General features: G+C 40.3%; 1 protein-coding gene across 2 annotated transcripts in view; it reads left to right on the forward strand.

Moving 5' to 3' along the window:
* Positions 1-22,455, forward strand: part of wdsub1 (WD repeat, sterile alpha motif and U-box domain containing 1) — an 80,130-nt gene that overhangs the window by 35,636 nt on the left and 22,039 nt on the right. For both annotated transcript variants that reach the window (XM_034195449.1, XM_034195457.1), the window contains 3 exons: positions 4,717-4,810; positions 8,463-8,496; positions 8,577-8,617. In XM_034195449.1, coding sequence (XP_034051340.1) covers positions 4,717-4,810; positions 8,463-8,496; positions 8,577-8,617 — 169 coding nt within the window. The remainder of the gene's footprint in view (positions 1-4,716; positions 4,811-8,462; positions 8,497-8,576; positions 8,618-22,455) is intronic.

The following is a 22,455-nucleotide window of genomic DNA, read 5'->3' on the forward strand; positions in this document are numbered from 1 at the left end:
TTGGTAATAAATTATGCAAGTTTCTGTAATGAGTTGCAATGACATGTGAGTCCAGAATGTTTTGAGAACATTAGACCTCAACAGTTTTTAGTGAAAGAACTCACCCCTTTTATTTCCTGTTAATTACATATTTCTTTATGTTAATTTACTGTCCGAATGTATTTCTAAATTGTTTAAGTGTTTGTTATCATATACACGCTATTATCGTTATTATTACTTCTATTTTCAGAACTCAGAAGAAGTTTATTGTCATTTCATATTTCATAGTATTTGTGATGCTAAAAATATAAATAACAATATGCAACTAATGCTATTCATCACACTCACCTGTGGCCGAAATCCACTGGACTTCCACAAAGAATTTGTGTGAAGTGGAGATGAATGCTTTAATCATTTAAAATCCTTCATGACAGTTGCTGAAAACATAAAAAAGCTTCACGTCTTTAAAGGACCTGTTTTCCAAAATGCACACTTGAACATGTCCAAGACAGAGCCCCAGAAGGGCCATGGAGAGGAAATGATAGAAAACAAAAAAATGTAGGGCTTGACATGCTGTATGGTAGCACAGTGCATAATCCATATCCACCGGTTGATTTGGTTTGATTCATTTGTACACACAAGTTAATAGTTAAAAAGTTTTGTCAGCTCCTACACCAAGACATTCACATGCAAAAATCTATTCTGTGCTCAGTAAATGTATTATTGTTATTATTTACATAAATGCACAATAATAATGTCTGTCACTCTTAATTTAGCATGCAGTATGTGCCACAACTTGGCAGAGTGCACAAACTAATCAAATGTAGTAACTAATCACCATATGTTCCGGACTATAAGTTGCACCAGAGTTTTAGTCACATCTGTCCTAAAATGCATCATGAAGAGGGGAAAACATATGTGAGTTGCACCCATCCATAAGTTGCATTTATTTTTTTAAACACTGTGGTATCACTTCATGCAACAAAAAGCAAAACAGTTTTAATTGGTGCATTGTTTATAATGCAAACATCATGTCAGTCAGCAGAAGCTAATGAGCTAATTAATATTACAGCAGGAGGCACAAAGAACTCGAGTAAACTGCTTCTTGTCAGCACTGAACAGATATCATAGGTGAGGAAAACACAATGTTATTAAACGTTTGAAAACTTGGCACATTATCTATCTATCTATCTATCTATCTATCTATCTATCTATCTATCTATCTATCTATCTATCTATCTATCTATCTATCTATCTATCTATCTATCTATCTATCTATCTATCTATCTATCTATCTATCTATCTATCTATCTATCTATCATCTATCTATCTATCTATCTATCAAACAAACAAACAAACACAAACAAACACTGGCTTGGTGATCAGAAGCACCTCGTCAGTTTGTAGCCATAGATTACAATGCAGGTTTTGTTTTTGTTTTTCATATGTGACTCACTTTGGAATATATGTTGCAGGATCTCCACACCTATTAATAAAAACGTATCCCTATGACGTGTAGTTCGGAAAACATGGTCATGTGTAAATAAATTAACGTACCATTTGCATACATAGCTATGAATTGTAGTCATATATATATATATATATATATATATAATTTTTTTTTTCCCTCTCACTCTGGACCTCTGCGTTGAGCACAGATTTGAACAAAGTGCTCTACAATGTGCATTCCCTCTGCCCTCCTCCACTATACAAAGCATATATGATTCATGACATTATTCTGTCATATTCCAACATGTGGATGTGTTTGTGATATGGTAGTATCGTCACGTAGTTTGTTCCTCATGTGCTTTGAACTCTGTCTTCCACCATCCTTCTGCATGAGCTGCCTATATGCAGTGCATATGAAAACCCATCATCAATAGGTGTGCAACGATGCAGAGTGAGTCCTGATATTCATATAGTGAAGCCTGTATTGAATGTAGTTTTAAGTTTGTTTTCTGTTTCATAAATGTTTCAGAATATATACAAATGTTGAAACGGATAACATCAGGGAATTAGGGAATAACCTTGTTGTGTCTGATGATTTGCGGACGTTAATGCTGGAATTTATGGTCGCAAATATCTGTTTTACCAGCTCCGCGTTATTCCCATTCTAATCCAATGCCATCATTTGCACGGTTTATTTTTCTGTAAGTAATTTGGTCAGTGAAGCTTACCGTAGCAACAGCATCTTCATGCCAAACTGGAAATTCTGTGAGCAGACCCACAGAGTTCTCCATCTGGTCAACTACATTGAGTAATTCCGTATCAGAATCCACATCAATACTTTCGTACGGTAGTTTAAATCCACTTATTTCAGCATCGTCGCCGCTCCGCCAGTTTCTCTCGCTCTCAACTTATATTGCCATTATTGACCCACACACAGCAGCACAGTCAGGGCGTGGAGTAATACATCAAATGTGAAACAGTTGAATATTTTGCCACATCTACTTGATATTTTATGGTCTGAAATCTCACACGATTAACCAAACAGATCTGCGGAACAAATGTAATTGGATTCGAATACAATTTATACTTCAGAATAAGTTAAAAAAAACATTCAATAGATTACTTTCTACATTATTAGTGGGAATAGTGATGCCATTGTATAGCGAAATGTCCATTGGATCCTGATAAGTGTTTCATATCGCGTGGCTTGTCTATTCTACCACCCCTAGTTATCAATTACAGTTATAATGTGGGGTGACAAATTCTTACTGGTATAATAATTTCTACCATTATATTGATAACGGTAGGTTATGACCTATCCCTAATTCCAGGCTTTTACTGCAGCCTCCTTCAGTTACTTATTGTTTGTGGGTTTTTCTACATTCAGTTTTGTCCTCGGTCAGTGAAAATCATGGTCTGTTGTGCTGAGGTCAGTTGACTTGGCTTAATTTCTTTGCTTTGAGAAGCTCTTTGTTTGCTTTGGCAGAAAGCTTTTGTTGATTATTAGTTGTACTGTAATGCATCACCCTATCAGTTTGGCAGGGTTTGGCTGTATTGCCTGATACACTACAGAATGCATTTTGCTACTTCTATCAGCTGTCACATTATCAATAAACATCAGTGACCCAGTTTCACTGGCAGACATACAGACCAATGCAAGGACTCCAGACTATGTTTCTCTCTCTCTCTCTCTCTCTCTCTCTCTCTCTCTCTCTCTCTCTCTCTTAGTAGGTTCATTGGAGCTGCTTATTCCAACTTTTAGCAGCATAAGTAGTAGATTTAGGCACTCAAACTATAAATCATCCTGCAATGTAATTATTCACATTTTACCCCATTTTAACTAGATTAATGATCAATGCTTTGGTAATAAATTACTCCCTCATTTATTTCTGTCAGAAACATTGTTTTCTTGTGATTGCAATTAATATATTCAAATATTACATTTATTTGAGAAAACCAATAAATTAGAAACTCAGACTCTACTTCTGAGACATTAAATTACTGCTCCGTATATATCTGATCCTCAATTGCAGTTATTGAAGTGAGACTTTAAGTACCAAAGTTGTTGTTGTATCTAACCAGTTACATGTTTTAACAAAAGGTCCTGGTCATATTTTGATGGGGATTCATCTTTAATGAGATATGAAACAGTGACTTCATAAAGTCTAGATCCCCCCCCCCCCCCCTTTCGCTTAAAATCGCTGTAAATTCATTGTGCTTCATATTTTAGAGGATAATTCAAACAAAACTCATCTGTATCAATGGTTTAAACACATGGATTAGTATTATTATAGAGGTGATATTCATTTCAAAATTCTTTTGGTGTTTCTATCTTTAAAACAAAGTTACTGTGTTTTTAATCACTTTTTTATTAACTGAAAACCCTTTGATAACTACAAGAGTATAAAATATGACAGAAAAATATCAGCATGAAGGAAAAAATACATGGCAGATTGGTAGGTCATTCATGTGCATGAGCACTTGTGTTAAAAATAAATAAATAAAACGCTCACACGTCTTCAAAAAATGGAGCCACTTGCAGGCGTTCGTGAGCCGTGCATGTCATAACACTCACGAAGTGGTGTATTTTAGATTTTGAGATGTTCCTTTCCTTCTCTGTACTCTTCTATCTTTCTGGTACAGGTTCATCATGATTTCATCCAGGAAAGAATTCTGTCATCATGCACTTTCATTGTTTTGTTTGGACTTCCAGGCTTTTTGGTGTTACTGAGCTCACCAGTGCGTTCCCTGTTTTAATCATTTCCTAAGTTGTTGTTTTGATGGTCCTACACTTTCTGCTGTTTCTCATAGTTATTTTTTATTGTTTTTTAATTTGGCCTAATTATGGCTTCCTTCACTTGCATGAACACCTCTGCAGACCTCGTATTCAGATTTCCAGTGAACAGCTACTAAATGTAAATTCAACACTTGTTCAACTCCAGACCTCATATCTGCTAAATTTGTAATTTGCCATGTAATTACAAGTGAACCGACCACAAAAAGCCAAGAAACATTTAATTATCCAGTTACTTATCACCTTGAAAATGGAGGGACTGCGTAAAAAGATAAATAAATAAAACGCTGTAATTCATAAATGTTGAATTTAATATTTGTGTTACACTCGTTGATAGTCCACAGTACAATCAGACATTGACTGCTTCATTTTGATGCCACCGTGGTGGTGCAAAGAGGAAAAATTATACAAATTGTCACTGTCCAAATATTTACCTGACTAAGTCCTTTTGTCTTATTTAATTTATAAATGATTGATGTGTCTCTGCATTCTAGCCTATAAGATGCAACTCCTTCACAAATTAACTGGCCAATCAGCTCCAGTCCTGTCATGTGCTTTCTCATTCGATGGACAGCTGCTCGTGTCTGGGTAAGATTTTGCCTGAAAATGTGAGCATATTTTAGCCCTAAAGATTGTTTTGAGAATGTTTTAGGGATCAAAGTATTGTGTTAAATAGCAGTTGCTGATTTTGTTCTCTTCATTGGTTTGTGAACATAAATCCATATTTGAAATGCCAATATATATATGGATTTGAATCACGTGCAATTACGTCAGACAAGCTTGAACCCTCGTGCGCATGCGTGAGTTTTTTCACGCCTGTCGGTTGCGTCATTCGCCTGTGGGCAGGCTTTGAATGAGCACTGGTCCACCCCCCTCGTCGGAATTCCTTTGTCTGACTTCTTCCTGAGAGACTGCCGCTTTGCTTGATCAAAATTTTTTCTGAAACTGTGAGGCACATCCAAGTGGACACCATTCGAGAAATTCAGACAGTTTTCGGTGAAAATTTTAACAGCTGATGAGAGATTATGGAGTGTTACTGTCGCTTTAAGGACTGCCCACGGAGCCGGACGGCACGGCGCGCCCCGAGTCGCCGTCGCCAGCCTTCCAAACTTTAAGCCTCTGTTGACCCAGGACGTTGTGAGAGAACAGAGAAGTTTCAGAAGAGGTCGGGATCAGCAGTTTATCCGGACATTCCACTGTTACAGGAGATTTTGTAATGAAAGACGTGTGGATGGATTCGCGCGTCAGCACCCAGCCGTTCATGGCGCGGCGCCACAGAAAAACACCTCCATGTTGATAACCATTCGTAAGATTCAGGCGGTTTTCGATGGCTTTCAGTCGAGTGAGTATCCGAGAAATTGTTTAACAGCTGGGCATGTTCAAACTTGTCCTGTAATGCTTCCAACGGAGGTGTTTTGCTGTGGCGCCGCGCAATGAGCGGCTGGGTGGCGACGCGCGAATCCGTCTGCACGTCTTTCATTACAGTGGAATGTCCGGATAAACTGCTGATCCCGAACTCTTCTGAAATTTCTCTGTTCTCTCACGACGTCCTGGGTCACCAGAGGCTTAAATTTGGAAGTTTTCAGCTCGAAACAGGCTGACGACGGTGGCTCGGGGTGCAGCGCGCCGTCTGGCTCCGTGGGCAGTCCTTAAAGCGACAGTAACACTCCATAATCTCTCATCAGCCGTTAAAATTTTCACCGAAAACCGTCTGAATTTCTCGAATGGTGTCCACTTGGATGTGCCTTACAGTTTCAGAAAAAATTTTGATCAAGCAAAGCGCCAGTCTCTCAGGAAGAAGTCAGACAAAGGAATTCCGACGAGGGGGGTGGACCAGTGCTCACTCAAAGCCTGCCCACAGGCGAATGACGCAACCGACAGGCGTGAAAAAACTCAGGCATGCGCACGAGGGTTCAAGCTTGTCTGACGCAATCACACGTGATTCAAATCCATATAGTTTTTGAAAAAATAAAAAGGTCGGTTTCTTTTCTAATAGACCTCGTGTGTGTGTGTGTGTGTGTGTGTGTGTGTGTGTGTGTGTGTGTGTGTGTATATATATATATATATATATATATATATATATATATATATATATATATATATATATATATATATAACTTGGGTGCATTTGACAGTGAGACAAGGTTTTCTGACTTTGACAAAATGGACAACACTGTGATCATTGTGGAATCAATGGACACCTTGATTGCAGCACTTCAAAAGCTGACTGAGAAATTGGAGTGTCTAGATTTGCTATTTTACTGGATCAAGGCCGTCTCTAACACCCACCTCTGCTGTGGTGAGCATGAACAAGATATTTGATGGTGTTGTCTAGCCTCACTGTCAAATGACAAACTAATAAAAATAGTCTTTAAAAATGTGTACGACCGATATGTCACGTAGTTAAACATATTATGTGGCTGAGAAAGCGAGACCTGTTTTTGAACGCTGTCTCTCCCAGAACTAATTATACTGAAGGGGTTTGTACGCTGATGAAGGGCTCGGCGCGAAACATTAGCTATATATAAGTCATACAGAACTTACACTGTAGTGTTATCCTCTTGGTACTGTAATAATCTGAGGTAAAATTATAGCATTTTCTGGGTGTGGAGCTATTTCTGTTACATTAATCACAGATGTCGCAAATAACTGTTTCAGAACTAAATCGCATTTATAACAGGAGGATATCTGTCAGAACACTCATGAAATTGTGGGAGTTTGAGAATGTTTTTCAATAATGATCTTATTTGATTAAAAAGTTATTACGCTATTTTAATTTTCATATATGCTCCTTGAAAATTAAAACCTGAATAGAAAAACTTTATTGAATCATTTCATTAAAAACGTTAACATAATTTTCAAAAAAATCATATTTACTTATTGGACAAAATATAAAAACACACACAAAGGCAGTGGTTGGTCAGAGTTTTGAGTCAGTGATATTGTACTAAAGCTTCATAAAAGGGCGAGACGACTTCCTGTAAGACTCCATTTAACTGTCTCCTTCACATGTGGTCTTACAAATGTCACCACTGGTATCTGGTGCAGATGATGGTCTTTGGGCAATGAAGATCTGACTACATGTTGGACTAGATGTGGTTTCAGAGTAATTTTTAATTAATATTTTTATCTCCCAATAATTTCCTTGCACATCATTGTTGTCGTGGCTCTGTGCTCTCTGAGCGCCCTGTAGTTTGTAAATGTTCACATGGTCATGTTCTGGAGGGTTGAAGGCTTGTACTGTATATGGTATTTTTTTTATTTTGGTATAATTGTGTTGGGAAGCCAAACTGAAAAGTTGCAGGAAGCTGTGATAACACAGCAGCTGCGTTGTTTTGTTCTCTGATTTCAAATATGTGCTTCATATAAGCAACATGAATTTGTGTTTTTTACATTTATATTAACATAATAGCTGGATCTTTGAGCAGCTGTGTGTTGTTTTTAGCAGAATGTGGAGGGTGTTTGTGCCATCACTGCCATGTTGTACAGATACACGCTGTACTCGTGAACACAACATGAGATTTTGTTTTGTCTGTTTTGACTGTTTTTGTCACTTTGGCTTGTTTCACTTTAATTCATGACACATTACTTTGCTGTGCTTTTTGGACACTCACTGGTTCTCACGCCCTGAAAACACCTTTAACCCATTTGATTGGAAACTGTAAGTTGTATAGTGGTATATATTTAGTTGAATATATATATATATTTTAATCTGATGCCAGCAAGAACATATAGTAATATAAAATTTACAAAATGCATAAAAATAAATTACATTTATCTCCTGTACAATTTCTATAAGTACTGAACAATCACATGGATTTTGTTGCAGAATTTGCAGAAATTTGTGACAGTGTGCAAATATGAATGTTGATTTTTACTTTGAGCTGTAACAGTGTGTTAGTTTTATGTGGAAATGACACATTTTTAATTAGACTGAGCGGTATTATATAAGACAGAAAATCCATAAAAGTATAATGTTGTTCAGCTGTTTGTCATTTGCTCCATCTGTGATAGATTTGAAGGCCACAGCTTCATCCTAATAGAGGATTGATCCAGAATTATTTATCATTTGTTCTATTCAGGATCCAAACATGAAAACAAGATTGTGTTTATGTGCACATGCTGTCAGTGACCACTGGAGGGAGCCATACATCACTCTTTGTGGAAATGTGGCTGTAAACATCAGGAGCACTACAGGGTTTTTATTTTTTAATGTTTTTAATCTCTTTCTTTCTTTCAGCTCTGTGGATAAAACTATTGCAGTCTATGATGCTGTGAGTATCTGACCTCAGCACGTCTTTACCAGCTTTCTGTCACACACTTTTTTTTAATATCATTCATTCTTTGTTTTCAGACTAACGGAGTTTTGCTTTACACACTGAACCAGCATGAGAGGTAAATATTTAGATTTATTATTCTGGTTACATTTTGATATATATTTTGCCAGTATTAGCTGGGTGTTATTCATATGTTCACCCTCACTAATCATCCAGAACAAAACACACACACACACACACTCCATCCAACAGGTTTTGCTTTCACAATTGATTAACTGAGAAAATAATCATGATTGACTAATGGATTAGTTGTTAGGTGCATGAAATGTAAGAAAATGGTGTAAATTGTCGATCGGTGTTTTCCGGACCCCATGATGATGCCTTCAGATGTCTTGTTTTGTCCTCGACCCAGAGACGTTCACTTTACTGGGAGAAAGGAGTAAAGAAACTAATAAAATAAACCTGAAAGTATTCACAAGCTGAAATCAGAGAATGTGGATTAATTATTTTAAATGACTCAAACAATAAATGGGTTATCAAAATAGTTGTTGACTATTTTAATATTAACGGTCGATTAATCGTTGCAGCTCTAATGTACACGCACACGTGTTTTGGCAGTGATACAGCTGACTGTTTTTATTTCCAAATACAGGAGCCGATACCAAAAGACTTGCCAGTGAATATTTGTATAAATAAACATAATTTATCTCCCAAAGCGGTCAAGCCGACACGAAGGTGGTTGAATGCTGTTGTACGAAATGAGGCCAGAGGATACTTGGTGCACAAGAGTTCAGTCCTGTTCATTTAACGTTTGTATGGAGTTTAGCATTCAAAAAACTGTGAAAGTTTGTTTCTGTCCAAGAGCTTGTTCTCTGTCTGTGTGTGTGTGTGTGTGTGTGTGTGTGTGTGTGTGTGTGTGTGTGTGTGTGTGTGTGTGTGTGTGTGTGTGTGTGTGTGTGTGTGTGTGTGTGTGTGTTGGCCTTCCAGTATATTCACATATATCAGCTTCATGGTTGTCTTAAAGTCATCAAACATTTACAACCATGTTGTTCATAAATATAAATGCGGTGTTCAATATTGCAAAGGTGCTTTATTTAAAATCAGTTCATGAATAGAAATATGTGAATCCGGAGTTCAGATGCTCTTATTGATTGATTTAAACAGGCTTGTGGTTGTGGCTATGCCTCGCTTGTTCACAGATTAAACAAGGTTGATGTGTGATGACATGAAGACATTAGGACCAGCTGTGGCCACGTGCTTGTCGTTGGGCAACTCGTTTCTTTCAAATGGAGCCGGGTTGTTGATTGTACGTAGCCTGTGGAACATTGTGTTACATGTGTTGATGCATAAAGTAATACACAGAGTCGAGCCGTGTCTCTCAATAGCGTGTATTCACGAGCCGCTGCACAGAGCAACACACACGAACATCTGACAAGAGCAAGCACTGAACATGTACACCGCCAGGGGTGCTGGTCGCTGCATGATTCTACCTCACAACATCTCCCTTTCTTTTAACAGAATACAACACCGAACAACATCATGAAATTAGTGCAGCGGAGATAGGAATTCAGAACAGTAATACACTTAACATTTTAAATGAACATCACTTTTTTTTTTTTTTTTGTAATATATATATATATATTGTGTGAGTGTGTTAGTCCCACCTCAGTGCATGACCTAGAGGTCAAGTCTGTCTGGAGGCTTAATATGCCTCCCACTCCGGGAGAAGGCCCGGACCTGTAACTCAGGATGGCGAGGTCACAGTCTGTGGGGAAGGTAGCAATGGTTCCTGGACTGACGACCTCAGAGATGTTGCTGGGCTGTTGATGACTTCCTCCGTGCTGCCCCGACTCATATGGCCGCTCAGGTGGCCATTCCGTGTGGGCTGATGGCTGCGGAGGTGCATACTCCGCTGGTCGGAGATCAACTCTGTTGCGATGATAAGCCGTTCCCTCCACGTTGACGATGTATGACCGTGGCCCTACCTGCTGCAGGCATATGCCTCTCCTCCATCGGCCCGTCCTGTCACCAGGAAGTGGCTTCATCCTGATGGGCTGGCTCATGTTCAGTTCTGGTAGATCCCTCGTGGATCTGTCATACAGCAGCTTTGCAGCCTGACGCTTCATTCTCAGCTTGTCAGTGACCCCAGTGACGACCCGAGGCTCCAGCAGCTGGTTGGCCACAGGGAGAAGAGTTCTCAGCCTCTGCAACATCAGCCACTGTGCTGGGCTGCAATGCATGCCCTCAGTGGGCATATTCCTCCAGTGTAGAAAAGCCTTCCAGGGGTCCTCGTCACCACAGTCCGCCTTTCTGCACAGGCCCTTCACAATTTTTACTGCAGACGTCGCTTTGCCGTTGGCCTTCGGGTGCCTTGGGGAAGATATGATATGTTCAAAGCCCCACTCCCTCACAAACGCACGAAACTCTCCACAGTCAAACTGACTCCCACAGTCGGAAATGACGCGGTCAGGGATGCCATACCGTGCAAACTGTGCCTTGCACCGTCGGATAGTTGTTTCAGCTGCTAGGTCTGGGAGCAAATCAATCTCCCAGAAGTCAGAATAGTGATCCACCATGAGGAAGAAGTCCTGTCTAGCGTAGCTGAACAGGTCTGTGCTCACCAGCTGCCAAGGACGCGTGGGGAGCGGGTGTGACATCTGCTGCTCATGTGCATACTCATTGCACGCGTACGTACGTACGCGTGCAATGAGTATGCACGTACGTAGTCTGTACGTAGTCTGTACGTACGTAGTCTTTAATTGCCCCCTGCGTATTAGGCCAGTAGAGAGTATCGCGGGCCTGCCGGTAGCAAGCCTCACCTCCCACGTGGTTGTAGTGGAGCCGTCTCAGCATCTCAGGACGCATAGCTTTCGGGATGATGACACGCTGGCTCCTGAAAAGCACACCGTCCTGCGCACTTATTTCATCCCTGATGGCCCAGTATTCTCTGATGGCCCTGGGACTCTCCTCTTTGTGCATTGGCCATCCCTCCAACACAACTGACTTGAGTGTTTGAAGACACACATCCTCTTCTGTGTGTCGTCGAATCTGGGCGAAGCGCTGGCCGGTGACGTTTAGGTAGTCTGCTTGCTGAATGACCGCCACGTCCTGCTGCATGCTGCAGACCATGTCATGTCTGTACTGAGAGTCCGTCCCCTGCGGCGGGGTGGTGGCCCTGCTCAATGTGTCACTGATGTACATTTCAGGGCCCAGCTTATACACCACCGTGAGGCAATAATTCTGGAGTGTAAGGAGCATGTTTTGAACGCGTTTAGGCATGCTGAGGAGGGGCTTAGTAAAGATTGACACTAGTGGGCGGTGGTTGGTCTCCGCAGTAGCATCACTCCTCCCATATAAGTAGTAGTGGAAGCGTTGACAAGCGAATACAATGCTTAGGCACTCCTTCTCGATCTGCGCGTAGTTCTGCTCTGTCTGGGTCAGCTCGCGAGAGGCAAATGCAACCGGCTGTCCCCCTTGGAGTAGACAACAGCCCAAGCCTGTCTGACTGGCGTCGCTCTGTATGGTGACAGGCTTGCTGACATCATAGTACCACAGAACTGGCACTGCTGTGACTAATGTCTTGATCTCCTTCATAGCAGCACCATGCTTGGGCAACCAGTGCCATGGCACCTCTTTGTCCAGCAGCCTCCTCAGCAGCTCACACACTTCCAACAGGTGGGGCATGAACCTTGACAGATAGTTAACGAAGCCAACACAGCGCTGAACACTCTTTGCATCCATGGGGTTTGGCATGTCCTAGACTGCCCTGACCTTCTCTGGGTCAGCCTTGAGGCCCTCCGCTGACAGAATGTGGCCGTGGAAGCGGACCTCTCTCACACGAAACTGCAGCTTTTTTATGCTCAGCCTCAGCTTCACTTCCCTGCATCTGTCCATTAGAGCCAAGAGGTTTGCATCGTGGTCCCGAACTGCCTCCTCCTCGTCCCCACAGCCGACTATGAGGATGTCATCAGCTATGGGCTCAATCCCTCTCAGGCCGGACAGCAGTTCATGTTGTTTCCTCTGATACAGCTCCGGAGCGACCGACACGCCAAAAGGGAGTTTCAGCCACCGCATTTTACCCCATGGAGTCCAGACCGTTGTCATCAGGCTACTCTCCTCATCCAGGCGACATTGTAAGAACATGTGCATCCACCAGGGTGAAGATCCGCGCCTTTGGCAGCTTGTATAGCACATCATCTAAAGTGGGCATGAGGTAGTGGGACCTTTTCAGAGCGCGGTTGAGGGGTTTAGGGTCAATACATAGTCTCAAATTGTCTGGTTTCTTTCTTCACTATGACCAAATTCCTGTTCCAGTCTGTGGGCTGTGTGACTGTGGTTAGGTGTCCGTCCTTTACATATTGGTCAAGCTGTGCCTTAACAGCCGCCTTGAGGGCCACCGGAACGTTCCTTGGTGCACACTGGACAGGCGCCACAGACCTATCCAACACAAACTGGACGACGCCGGGCAGCGATTCGACTGGGCTGGTAAACACGTGATTGTAGGTGTTAATGAGACTGTCTTTGGTTAGTGCACCTGTCTTGCAGTGCTCCACTTTGTTCAGCTCATCTGGGATGGTGAAACATATCAGGCCAAGTCTCACGCATGTCTCCCCTGAAAGCAATGGCTTCTGACTGGTACGCACAATCTCAAAGTCCAGTTTATGTGCTCTGCCTCCAATGACACACTGTGTGCTATAAACACCCATTGAGCTCATCCACTCGCTGTTGTACAGCCTCAGTCTGGTGAGACTTTTCTTAAGAGGCGCTCTTGGTGCCAGTCTAATCTTATCTTTAATGCTCATCACGTTACAGGTGGCGCCAGAGTCAAGCTGGCACCGCTGGACCCCTCCGAGCAGTGGAAGGTTTATAAACCACTTCTTTCCTTCACTGTTCACTGCCCCCACGCTCTCTGCTGTGTACACATCTCTCTCATCAAGGTCGCTGTTCCCCCGGTACACTAGCAGTGGGTCCTCCACAGCATTCACCTGACGTGCTCGCTGGCCCGTTTTCATGCATACCTTGGCAAAGTGATTAGCGGTGCCACACAGGCGACATGATTTTCCAAACGCAGGGCACAAGCCTCTCCCCCGTCTGTGCAGTGTACCACAATACTTGCAGTCATCTGTGCCTCTTTGTGGTTGTGCAGATGTATTTGTGGACTCGGGTGTCCTGCTGGTCGGTTTCCGTCCTGGTCACTGTCCATATGCCACATTGATGCTCTCCCCAGGCACGGAGCTACCGTGCGACATGGATTTTAATTTATTGTCCCGCACGGCCAATGTCAATAGCCCCCTCCAGCGTAAGGTCCTTCTCTCTTAGCATGCGTCGTCTGGCGCCTTCATCCGATATTCCAAGCACAAGCCTGTCCCTAATGAGCTCATCTCTTATAGCCCCGTAGTCACAAGTGGCAGCTTTCTCCCTCGGTTTTGTGACAATGGCATCCACAGGTTCTCCATCCTCTTGTTTAAGGTTGCCAAAAACGTACCTCTCAAAAATGACATTACTGGTTGGTGTGAAGTATTGTCCCAGTTTATCAAGTATCACTCGTGTGTCTTTCTGCTCATCCGCTGCGAGTCCCAGGTTGTGCTTGTAGACATGATGGCAGTCTTTCCCCATTAGCCTCCTGAGCATCGCTGCCTGCACCAGCTTCTCTGCCTTGTCAAGCTTGGTCGCAAGCAAATAGTCCTCAAACTCAGAGCGAAAGCTAACCCAGTTGTTGTAAAGATCGTCGGTCATCTTCATGGGCTCCGGCGGTGGAATGTTGGGTGTAAAGTTGGAAGCCATTGTTCTGTCGCGATGCGGTGCTGATGCTAGCAGGCTAGCTAACTGAAACTTATAATAATCAAGCCTATCAAAACGAATCGATGTACGTTGTCCCAGTGACAAACAGCGTCACTCTCACTCCGGGTTCCAGCGCAGCATCTGACACCATGTTACATGCGTTGATGCATAAAGTAATACACAGAGTCGAGTCGTGTCTCTCAATAGCGTGTATTCACGAGCCGCTGCACAGAGCAACACACACGAACATCTGACAAGAGCAAGCAGTGAACATGTACGCCGCCACGGGTGCTGTTCGCTGCATGACTCTACCTCACAACACATCGCCCCACTTTTCTGCTAATGCTGTGAAACTGTGTTGGATCTGCATCAGTCCAGAGGCTCCCAGGGATGCTCAGTGACACATCTGATGAATCTGCAGGTCATGAAGAACTGGGACATTTTAATTTGTCATCATCAGTGTTCGGATCTCTGTAGTATGAGGACGCGCACAATGATTCCTTCAGATTTGTCGTCAGCCTTGCGCCACGTTATCTCCGCTCATTGATGAGATGCACTCAGAACCCGCTGGCATCACGGACCATAATAAACGGTCAGCAACGGTGAGCATCACTAAAATGTTTAATCCTGTCTGTCTGACACAGCTGACATCAGGAGGCATCCAAGGATGGTGACTCTTTTTCTGGTGTGATGTGTTCTGCCAAAGTCTCTAAAATGACGTTAAATAATTGCCAAATGAGCATTAATGACTCTGTCAAATGCATTATCATCCCTACAGATCGGAGGAAAGGACTTGTTGTCCCACTCTAGAAAGCAAACTGTGACCCCCTGGATTACAACCTTTACAGGGGAGCTTCTCTCCAGTTCCAGTTACTTACCATGCAGTAAACAGAATAGTCTGGTTGTACACCCAAGAAGTTAACTACTTACCAACATTCTAGTTCTGCAAGTACTCATTAAAAGCAAGCATGTGCTTCTTCACAACTTGCATATGCTCCAATTATATTGAAAATTATACCACATTATTTGTCTGATTGTAAAGATTCCAAAAAGGTATAGTTTGGACTATCTATGACTGTATTCTATAGAATTATGGGGTAAAAACAACAAGAATGGTGACAAAGTTCAGTTTCAGTTTGTATAGGGGTCAAAAGTTAAAGTTGCTCCAATTTTGTTCAAAGGTGATGCAAATTATTGGTTGAGTTAATAGGGTTTCAAAAAGGAATAGTTTGCACCATGTATCATGCTTAGTTATCACGTTATGTGGTAACATATGTCACATGTCATAGAATTCAATGGACGTCAACATTATTGACCTTTACTTTAGAGACCAAGCATTCAACACAGTAAAAACTATTCCATTTATTAATCCACGTAACTCAATCAACAATTTGCACCATTTTTTTAAACAATATTTTTATTTGTTTTAACAGTTAAAGTACAATCACATTGAACAGAATTATACATGAAATATAAGAAGAGAAACAAAACAAACAAAAATACATGAATTGACAACATATTTGCCTAATTAAGTAGCCATACACGTAATAAAATAATAATAATAATAAAAAATAAAAAATAAAGGGGTGGGTGGAATGGCGGAAAACTAAGCACTATTGCTCTCCCAGACATAGATCAGATATTTTTTTTATGTTAATTAATCCGTTTTAGGATTTGTTAGTTACTTTAAATGTATCTGAATAAAAAGAAAAAAGAAATCACAATTTGTCTATATAGCTAGAATAGAAAGTTGAGAGCTTGACAGCACAATTAGATTCCATCACCATACCACCCAGCCCCAATAAATGGTGTCACATATATGAATTATACAATTAAAACAAAAATATTCCCAGATTAATTTCAATCATTTCTCCTCATTATTTCCTATATTTAGATTCCCAGCGAAAACCTTAAATGGGCCCCACATATCTTCAAATAGCTTTAATTTCCCTTTCCTAATACATGTAATTTTTTTCAGTGGAAAGATGATAAGCATTTGTTTTACCCAGTGTATCATGTTGGGCCTATGAGTCTTTTTCCAAAATATTGCAATTGTTCTTTTTGCTTGTAAAAAACACATATTAATCATGATTTGTTCACACTTGGTAAACTTATGTCTTTCAGGATAAATTCCTAAAATAAACATTGCAGGATTTGTTGAAACCTTCTTGGAAATGATTATTTCTACTGCTGTTCTAACCTCCTCCCAAAAAAGTCTTATCTCTGGAATTTGCCACATGCAATGGAATAATGTTCCTTTAGCATCAGTGCACTTACTACATACATCTGATATATTACTATTATAACGGTTCAATTTGACTGGTGTTACATAAGTTCTCATAAGCCATTTGATCAGATCGTAAGCCAGATCGTTACTCTGGATGGCATTTCCCTGATCTCTAGTAATACTGTGAGAAATCTTGGAGTCATTTTTGATCAGGATATGTCATTCAAAGCGCATATTAAACAAATATGTAGGACTGCTTTTTTGCATTTACGCAATATCTCTAAAATCAGAAAGGTCTTGTCTCAGAGTGATGCTGAAAAACTAATTCATGCATTTATTTCCTCTAGGCTGGACTATTGTAATTCATTATTATCAGGTTGTCCTAAAAGTTCCCTAAAAAGCCTTCAGTTAATTCAAAATGCTGCAGCTAGAGTACTGACGGGGACTAGAAGGAGAGAGCATATCTCACCCATATTGGCCTCTCTTCATTGGCTTCCTGTTAATTCTAGAATAGAATTTAAAATTCTTCTTCTTACTTATAAGGTTTTGAATAATCAGGTCCCATCTTATCTTAGGGACCTCGTAGTACCATATCACCCCAATAGAGCGCTTCGCCCTCAGACTGCAGGCTTACTTGTAGTTCCTAGGGTTTGTACGAGTAGAATGGGAGGCAGAGCCTTCAGCTTTCAGGCTCCTCTCCTCTGGAACCAGCTCCCAATTCAGATCAGGGAGACAGACACCCTCTCTACTTTTAAGATTAGGCTTAAAACTTTCCTTTTTGCTAAAGCTTATAGTTAGGGCTGGATCAGGTGACCCTGAACCATCCCTTAGTTATGCTGCTATAGACGTAGACTGCTGGGAGGTTCCCATGATGCACTGTTTCTTTCTCTTTTTGCTCTGTATGCACCACTCTGCATTTAATCATTAGTGATCGATCTCTGCTCCCCTCCACAGCATGTCTTTTTCCTGGTTCTCTCCCTCAGCCCCAACCAGTCCCAGCAGAAGACTGCCCCTCCCTGAGCCTGGTTCTGCTGGAGGTTTCTTCCTGTTAAAAGGGAGTTTTTCCTTCCCACTGTAGCCAAGTGCTTGCTCACAGGGGGTCGTTTTGACCGTTGGGGTTTTACATAATTATTGTATGGCCTTGACTTACAATATAAAGTGCCTTGGGGCAACTGTTTGTTGTGATTTGGCGCTATATAAAAAAATTGATTGATTGATTGATTGCTCTTCCAGGGATAAAATACTTGTTTCCCCAAATTGGAGAGTATAAAGATAACCCACTTGGCTCATTGATGTATTTACGTACTTTAGACCAGACTTTTATTGTGTGCTTTACTATTGGATTATTTGGGTTTTTTTTGTTTTTTTATTAGATTAGTAATCTTATCTGAGTAAAGGTATTGAGGCAATGGTAAATCTAAGCCATCTGATTCCATTTCTTTCCATTGTGGGGCTTTATTTGTTTCAAAATAAAATTTGAGTGATCTTAATTGTATAGCCCAGTAATACAGAATTATATTTGGACACTTTAAGCCTCCCTGATTATATGGTAGGTGCAATAATGATAGTCTAGTTCGAGCTTTATTATTTTTCCAAATAAATGAAATTAATATTTTGTTTATTTTTAAATCTTTAAATGTCTAATGTCTTATCTTTAAATGTAAAAAAATCTGTAGGTGGGGGTAGTGGCACATTCTGAAAAAGGTATAACATTTCGGGGAGTATATTCATTTTTATAACATTGATTCTTCCTATTAAAGACAATGGTAATGTCATCCACCGATCAGTTGAACTCATTACGTCATTCATTAAAGACTCATAGTTAGAGTTAACAAGAAGATTGATTTTGCGTCTGATATCAATACCTAAATATGTAAAGTTATCAACCACTTTAAAGGACAAAACCTGTTAGTCAGGATTACTGGCATCTTTTTCATCAAGTAATAAGATGGAGGATTTGCTCTTATTAATGGTATAACCTGAAACCAAACTAAAGGCTCTTATCAATTTTAGGATTGTTGGAATTGTTCTACTAATGTTTTAAATAAAAAGGATAACGTCATCTGCATATAATGCTATTTTATGTTCAGTTTGGTGTACAGGTATTCCACATATGTCAGGATGTTTTCTAATGGCAATGGCTAAAGGTTCTATTGCCAGTGTGAAAAGGAGAGGTGACAGAAGACAGCCCTGTCTACATCCCCTCTTTATTTCAGTTGGCTGTGCAATATTTTTGTTAGTATTTCTGCAGTAGAATTTACAGCAATCGAACCCATTTTAGAAAATTATTTCCAAAGCCGAATTGTCTCAGAACACTAAACAGATAAGGCCACAACTTTATCAAAGGCCTTTTTGGCATCTCAAGATAAAAGGGCCTTATCTACAGTACTGTCCAAACCTTGAATAATATTAAGAACCCTCCTAACATTATGAAACCCCTGTCGTCCCAAGAGAAATCCATTTTGATCCCTATGTATAACGTAAGGTAATGTTTCTTGGAGTCGCATTGCCTAGAATTTTACATAAAATTTTTAAATCTGCATTTAGGAGACTTATTGGTCTCATATTTCCACAACAATTGCTTGGTTTTCCAGGTTTGGGTAGTAATGTTATTAGTGCTGCCGTCATTGATTTTGATAGGCTTCCTGTATTGGAATGCTTCTAAAAACATATCCAGCAGAGGTTTAAGTAATTTTGACTTGAATTTTTTTATAAAAGTCTATTGGAACTCCATCAGGCCCGGGAGTTTTTCTTGCCCTCATACCGTCAATGGCCTTACTAATTTCTTTTTCCAAACTGGCTTTGAGCCTTTCATTTAAATCCTTTGGGATTTGAGGAATTTCCAAAGTGTCTAAAAACACATTTTTATAATTAGAGCCTTTCTCTGAAGCATATAATTTTTTATAGAATTCTCTGAACTCTTGGTTTATTGCTATAGGATCAGTAAAAGTCACGCTGTTATTCTTAATAATAGAAGTGATTGCTTTCCTTGTCTCCAGTTGTTTGATTTGCCATGCCAACAATGACCCTGTTTTCTCCCCCTGTTCATAAAGTGTCTGATTAAGCCTGATAATATCAGAAGCTGCCCTATCAGCAGATAGTTTTTTATATTCTGCTTTTAGTGTTAGTAATTCTTTTTCAGCATTAGTGATATTATTATTTATTAATTGGTTTTCAAGTATTTTTATTTTGGTCTCAAGAATCAATCTCTTTTCCCGAAATTCTTTAGATTTAGACGAGGTGTAACTAATTATGTGACCTCTCAACACGGCTTTAAATGCCTCCCACTTTATTACAGCACTTGTTTCAGATGTGTTATCTTCAAAGTAGTTTTCGATTATCTTGTCAATATACTGGAGAAAATCATCATCCAACAACAATTTTTGTCTTAGACTCCATCTTGGTGGATCTTTAACAAGAGAATCATCTATTAAAATAATTTCACGCAATCCTCAATTTTTGACAGTAGGGAAGCTGAAATTAAAAAGTAATCAATACGAGAAAAAGTTCGGTGTGGCCCAGAATAGCAAGAGAAGACAATGTCATTGGGTTTTAAATGCCTCCATATGTCAGTTAAATTTAGCTCATTCATAACATTTTTGATAGTTGTCCTACTTTTACTATGGGTGTTGTCTACACCAGTAGATTGGTCCTTAATTGGTTCCAGGGTGCAATTCCAATCGCCTGCAATTATTTATGCCCCTGGAAGATTAGAAAGAGTAAAAAAAAAAGATCAGTAAAAATTTTTTGATCATCTGTATTTGGACCATATATATTCATCAAATTTAAATTAGTTTTAAGGAGTGAACCTTGGACAATTAAATACCTTCCAAATTTATCTTCAATTATGCCAGATACTTGAAATGGATGGAGTTATGGATGAGAGTCATGACTCCCCTAGCTTGTGAGTTAAAAGATATTTCATATACCTCCCCCTGCCATCTCCTTCTTATTTTGAGGAGATCCTTCTTAATAGTATGAGTCTCCTGTAAAAATATAATTTTTGCACAAGAATCTTTTAGCTGGTTCATTACTTGTTTCAACTTTCTTGTTTTCTGTAAACCTCTACAATTCCAGGATATACATTTTAGTTTTAATTTTTGTGACATTCAAACGCAATCATCTTAATTTTGATGGCTGACTGTATGAAAAGGTTGACTGCTGAACTAAAAAAAATAAATAAATACAATGAACACCCTGAACTCTAACAGTAAGAACGAACCCCATCCCCACGTCAAGTGGTTCTTCCTCCGCTTATGTAACTCCCTTGTTTTTGGGACAGATCTTAAACTTGATCAATCCCCTTGACTTTGTGGCATTAATCACAATTCTGAAGTAAAAATAAAATAATAAAAATACCTAAGAAAAAACAACCTCCTCTGCTCTTTCTAATGTAAATATTGAATCTCTGCTTTTGTAGAAAATTGACCACATAAAAATAAATCTAAGTTAAATATTAGAGAAGGTTAACCATATTCAATGCAAAATAAAATAACAACACATTAATGTGCAATCTTGCCTTACCAAAATCCAAATATAACATTTATGAATTAGTCAGTTAAGCATAAACCGTCATAAAAAAAATGAATAAATAAATAAAACAGAAGTTTGAACAGTACTTTGCAAAACATGTAGCACATTGTACCCTAACTGCTATGAATGAACTCTTCTACCTGTGACGCGTTGTCAAACGTGAAAGTATGTTCTTTGTGTGTTACCAGCAATTTAGCGGGCAGTCTTATTCTGTGTCTCAGTCTCATCTGCCGTAGCTATTGACGCACCGAATCAGACTGCCTCCTCTGTTTGTGCACCTCCGTGGCAAAATCATTGTAGAGCCGCACTTTGACGTTCTTGTACAAAAAGTCAGTTTTCTTTCTTGCGGCGTTCATCACAGCAACTTTTTGTTTATAGTTCAGAAACTTCATTATTAGCGGTCTTGGCGGGTCCTCCATCCCTCGCTTTGGTCCGATGCGGTGTGGTCTCTCCAGTACCAAGGGCTCTCGCAGGGGTGCCATATCCAGCACCTCCAGTAGCCAGTTCTCGAGAAATGCACACGGATCTGGCCCCTCAGCCCCCTCTGGCAAAGAAACCAGGCGTGCATTGCAAAGGCGTGATCTTGTTTTCGTGTCAGTCACCTTTTCTTCCAGGATTCGGTTTCTCTTTTCCAGTTTCTCCACCTTGCCTTTGAGTGTGCAGGACTCATCCTCCACAGTGGCGACGCGCACCTCCGCCTCACTGATCCTCTTGGTGCAGTCACCCAGTTGTTTCGCTTTCAGGATTTCATTCTTAACGAGCTTGAGTTCACTGTCATGAACCGCAGTGGAGGAACTTTAACTTTTGACCCCTGTACAAACTGAAATTGACCTTTGTCACCCTTCTTAAGGTTTTTGCCCCATAACTCTATAGAATTCAGTCATAGATAGTCCAAACTATACCTTTTTGGAATCTGTACAATCAGACAAATAATGTGGTATAGTTTTCAATATGATTGGAGCATTTTTATATCTTACCCCTGTGTAATTATTCAGTTGAACCCTACGTGGCCACCTATTGAAAATTCAAGTGGCCTGTCGGTTTTTGCAAAAGAGCAATGTCTAAGGAGAATATGTGCTGTATTTGGTCCTTGTATCACCATGTGAAGTATTGTTTCAGTTATTTGCTGCACTATCTGGGACATCTTGAGAAAAAGTGGCATCTCCAAGAAGTTGCCTAAATATCACAGTCAGTCTATATGCAGGTATATGTCAGCATAATTATACTACAAACTTAAGTGTTTCTGGGACTTACAATAATAATTTGTGTCTTTATGTATTGTGCATCTGTTCCAGCACTTCTATGTACAAATCATAAAAATGTTACAGGTAGTGCTCAGGCTTTTGTTCAGTCGGAGATGATGCCTGACACACTTGTCCAGCGTAAAGGCGCGTGCGCTCTTTAGACGCGTAGCC

This window comes from Thalassophryne amazonica, chromosome 2 (assembly GCF_902500255.1).
Source record: "Thalassophryne amazonica chromosome 2, fThaAma1.1, whole genome shotgun sequence".
NCBI classification, from domain to species: domain Eukaryota; kingdom Metazoa; phylum Chordata; class Actinopteri; order Batrachoidiformes; family Batrachoididae; genus Thalassophryne; species Thalassophryne amazonica.